General features: G+C 44.5%; 1 protein-coding gene across 1 annotated transcript in view; it reads left to right on the forward strand.

Moving 5' to 3' along the window:
* Window positions 1-2,585, forward strand: part of MARVELD3 (MARVEL domain containing 3) — a 4,211-nt gene extending 1,626 nt beyond the window's left edge. Inside the window, exon 2 of the mRNA XM_009289440.1 lies at window positions 23-2,585. Within this exon, the coding sequence (XP_009287715.1) occupies window positions 23-659 (637 nt within the window). The 3' untranslated portion in view covers window positions 660-2,585. The remainder of the gene's footprint in view (window positions 1-22) is intronic.
* Window positions 2,586-4,767: the final 2,182 nt, after the last annotated feature.

The raw sequence follows: 4,767 nt of genomic DNA on the forward strand, positions 1-4,767 counted from the left end.
CGGCCCTCCGCTTCGGCCGCAGACCCGCCTTCGCCCTTCCCCTTCCAGCCTGCTGCCAGATGGTGGAAGCGCTCCTCGCCGTGCTGATCCTGATCTGCAGCTCCGTGTCCTACGGGTCGACGGGAGGCTACACGGGCCTTCCCAGCCTGGGGGGCATCTACTACTACCAGTACGGCGGGGCTTACAGTGGCTTGAGTGGAGCAGACGGGGAAAAAGCGCAGCAGCTTGACCATCGTTTCTACCTATTAAAGCTGCCAATTGCAAGGGCAGCAGTGGCTGTGGGAGGGTGTCTCCTGGTCTTACCTTGCGTTCTTATTTTGGTTGGTGTTCTACGGTTACCATGGCATTTCCCAGCATGGCTGCTACTTGAATGCATCCTGGACATAGTGATTGCAATTGGCATAGTGCCTGCTCTGTACTATTTCTTCCATTTTCTGCTGGGGGTTTATAATTCATCAGTGTGCAAGGAGAGAGAGCAGCTTTATCAAAGCAAAGGCTATCAGGGCTTTAGGTGCAGCCTGCATGGGGCAGAGATTGCTGCTGGCCTCTCAGGCTGCATAGCTGTCATGGCATACCTGCTTAGTGCAGGCCTATCTGTCAGGGGGTATAGAACAGTTCACAAACTGAAACAGAAACCAGTAGAATTATATGAGCTTTAGAATGATTCCTCTGCTCCAGTAGTGGTCATGATTTTTGCCAGCCTCCTTACCGAGACGAAACAGTATGCTTTTCCTTGCTTCTGGGCAGTGCATCCTTAATGCTGCAGCAGAATACACACTGAGAGAGTATAGCTCTAAATATGGTAGAGTCAAGCTATTCCTAACCTGAATTTGCATTATTGAATTATTAGTGGACACAAAGGTAGTCCGATGCATTGTCTTCATGTGGTGGCTGTCTCTTGGAGAATGACTGTCCTTGTGTAGTTGACGACAAGCTGCCTGCTTCACAGGTAGCCTTTCCATCCCTTCTGTCGGGTGTCTTGTTCTCCTCCTAGCAAGACTTCATTGAAGTACTGCTACTACATACTTCTGCTGATGAACAGCTTTCTGTAGCTGAAACTGTCTTTACAAAGGGCACGTGACTGTTCACTGAGAACAGAGCTCTTAAAAATGAGCGATCGAGGCCCGTGGTTGTCGCAGCTGATTATTGCTTTCTTGTAGGTCTCCTGGAACTAACAGGGCAGTTTGAACGTGGCATTTATAGAGCCATCAGAGAATCCTGAAAGAAACTTGCAAAATGATGAATACAACTCAGCCTAATTTGTGACACAATGCTTTTTCAAACTCTCCTGGAGAGGGCACATTTTTGTATGGAACGGTCTTTTATATAACTTGTATACAACAGTTTTGCTTAAAAAGATGCCCTGAGTTGAGATAATCAGACAAAAGCTTTAAGAGCTCAAACAGGTGGTTTCAGATAGAAGTATATTGTTTTCAAAATATATTTTTAATGTACAAGTTGGGGAAATGAGCTGCTGCTCTTGCATTATTTATTAAAAGAAAGGTGAAATTTAAATTTCCTATAAAAGTTCTAAAAAAAAGTAACAGGGAAAAGAAAAGTAGCACTAGAATCACAAAATCGTGCCTCAGAATGAAATGTCACTTCAGAGCAGTGCCCACTATGTGCATTGTCCATCTGAAGATGGAACCACCACTGGTCTCACAGACCAGTTCTGCCCGTATTAAAAAAAACCCAAAACCCAAACACCAAACGAAACATGCCAGAAACATGCTTTGTCTTGGATATATCTCCAGTTTCACTGGCACCAGTGACTAAATCCTCACAATTACCAAAACCATGGAACATTGTTGGAACTAGAGATACAAAAGTAAAACAAATACTAAATAGGAACACACCAGATGCTCTGGGGTTTGTTTGATTTCTGCTCCCTTTCAGTAGCTAGATGCATTGAGTGTTTCAGTGCAGGGATTTATGTAGACAGTCCACTGTGGTCCCATTTCTTTTAATGATTCTGTATTTCCTGCTTGCTGCAGCTACTTCTAGAGAGCTGTACAGTACTATTTAGAGCAAGTTCACAGGGCAGGATTCCTCTGGCAGGATACAGAAAGCTGCCTAATAATTGGTACTATGAATTCTACCCTCACAGTGTTCTGCAAGTAGCTTTTGTACGGAAGGCTGATGAGTGAAGTAGCACACAGAGCCCAGTGAAGGAGACCCTACAGCACAGCTACTGCTAGCCACAGCTATGTTTGACTGAGATATTGCACAAATTCTCTCCAGCACAGTAACAGAATCAGAATATGTAGTTAGATGAAAGTAAAAATCTTTATTGCTAAGTCAGCTGAAAAGTTGATGCAAAAATATTCTTCCTTCCTGGACTGCTCTATACATCTGAATAAAGGATCAACAGAATAGTGTTTTCCAGCAATCTTGTGTTATTTGCCTCTCCAAAGCAATACAAACATAGGCCACAGTGCTGAAAGTGCATTCGCTGGACAACCTACTCCCATACACGATAAAAAGGGGGATTGCTATAGGTGCATGCTAGAGTGGGATACAGAAAATATTCTTTTTAAAACAAAAAACATGAAAAAAGATTACTTAATAAACAGTTGATGCGCTGCAATATTTCTTTAACATGCACTGGGTCATATGAGTCAAGTTAAAAAAAAGGTAACATTTTAAAATGTGAAAAAAGAGGAAAAAATACATTTGAGTCTTCAGACAGCAATGGAACAGCAGACAATGATTGCACAAAACCAAAGGGGTGAACCTACTGCCTGAAGGCGGCCTTTCAGGCCATCAGGCGAGTGGCATGAAAGCCATCACCATCCAGGAGCGCAGAAACTCCTGAAGTCCAAGGGCCTTAGGCGTGGCTGAATGTCCTGTGTACTAGAAGGATTTCAGGCTTCACAGCAGCCTGTTCCCGAGAAAGGGAAATACTTGCTCCTTCTTGGAACAGGATTTTACCCTCCCATCTAGTTGAGGATTCTGATCAGGTCCCAGCAGTCTGTGGTGCTGCCTCCACCAGGCCTGTTCCTGGTGCTGGAAGCAACTTGGAGGCTCGCCCTTTTCCTTAATACTTGGGCCCCAACTATTCATCACTGAATATAACCTTTATGGGTTCCTTTTGTGGAAGCCTTTCAGGACAGGAAAGGGCAGACAGGTCAGTGCCTTTAGAGTACCTGTTCTCGGTGAGCATGTTCAGCAGCAGAGCCAGAATTACTGAAGAGATGGACAAACTGACTCACCAGCCTAACTTGATTGTGGCCGCATGGAGCATGGCAGGTCTGGCATTGCTCAGCAGGGACAAGAGAGCCTGATGACCCCAAGCTGAGAACCTCTCTCTAATAGCAAGTCTGTTAATGAATGGGACATTGTTAGTGATATGGCTCTGTGGAGATGATGTATCTGTGCAAGAACCACATACAAAAATCAGGGAAGAGATTGGAGGAGAACAGGAAGAGAACTGGGAAAACACTTTCTATCCCCTGCTGAGTCCTTCACTAGAGTTGCCCATTCATACCTGTTCCACCTACAGCAGTACTCCTAGGGAGCTTGAAATCTAAGGTGGTGTTAATAAGTAAGGTGAGGAAGACAAAGGAGAAGCTTGCTGCCTCTAGGGAGGCAGAACAAAAAGTGGTGGTGGTGGAGGGAAGCACTCAGGCTGTGCTGCCCAGAGTAAGACAAACAGCTCATAATACCAGCCTAAGCAGAGAAAGCTGTGGACTCTACCTAGTGTAAGAGAAGAAGCCATGTTCTGCCATGACAGTTCACACACACAGAAAATAGGAGCTGGCTGTATTAAACTCCCTTTCTGCTTCAAAACCAGAAACAGCACTGGAGAAAAAGGCTAAGTAGAAATTCCTTGCGTTCCATTCTGCCACTACCACGAAGAGGAGCAGCTCAGAAATCTGCATGCTCCATTGCAGAGCTTTATTTTACTTAGTCCTTCCCCACTGAGCTAGGTAGAGCCATTCATGACTAACTCCCTGTGGCAATGCCAACTCTCCATGCAATGCTGCTGGTTCAGGCTGGCAAGGACGCACTGGATTTTCCACATCAGTGCAAGAAACAGAGACCTGATTTGCATTAACATCTGCCACTCTCCTAGTGCTTGGGTTTGTCACAGTCTTATTCAGAAAGAAGAACGTATTTCTGCATCAGTCCCATACTGAACAGAGGCTGCTTTGCAGCCCTGTCAGGTATTAGAAAGTGTTGGGCTGGGCACAGATATTTGGTAAAATTATCACCAGTGAAAGAATGAAAAGTTACAGTCAAATACATTGGGATGAGCCTTTTCTGCATACTTCCAAGAAGAGAACATGAAAGAGGTTTGGGGTTTAGTTTTTGAATCTTTTCTGCTGTTGTTTCTCTGCCTAAGGGATTCAAATGCTGCTGTTTCTGTGATTCTAAGAATTGGCTTTTCTCTCCATTTCCAAATGAAACAGGCATTTAAGCAGCCAAAAATTCATGAGAGTTTAAACTTTGGAAAAAGCTGGGTTGTTTCATGATTACATTGTAACTAGCACAAGGTATATCCTAAAATGTTGCTCTCATGCATGGTAAAAATACATTTTGATGTATTTAATGTATAAAAATATATTTTGATGACAGAGTGACTACATCAGTGGACACGGGAAGGGCTACAGCTGTCGTCTATCTGGACCTCTGTAAGGCCTTTGACACGGTTCCCCACAACACCCTTCTCTCTAAACTGGAGAGGTATGGATTTGATGGGTGGACTGTCCGGTGGGTGAGGAATTGGTTAGATGGTTGCATCCAGAGGGTAGTGGTCAACGGCTC

This window comes from Aptenodytes forsteri, unplaced genomic scaffold (genome assembly GCF_000699145.1).
Source record: "Aptenodytes forsteri isolate BGI_AS27 unplaced genomic scaffold, ASM69914v1 Scaffold269, whole genome shotgun sequence".
Classification (NCBI taxonomy): Eukaryota; Metazoa; Chordata; class Aves; order Sphenisciformes; family Spheniscidae; genus Aptenodytes; species Aptenodytes forsteri.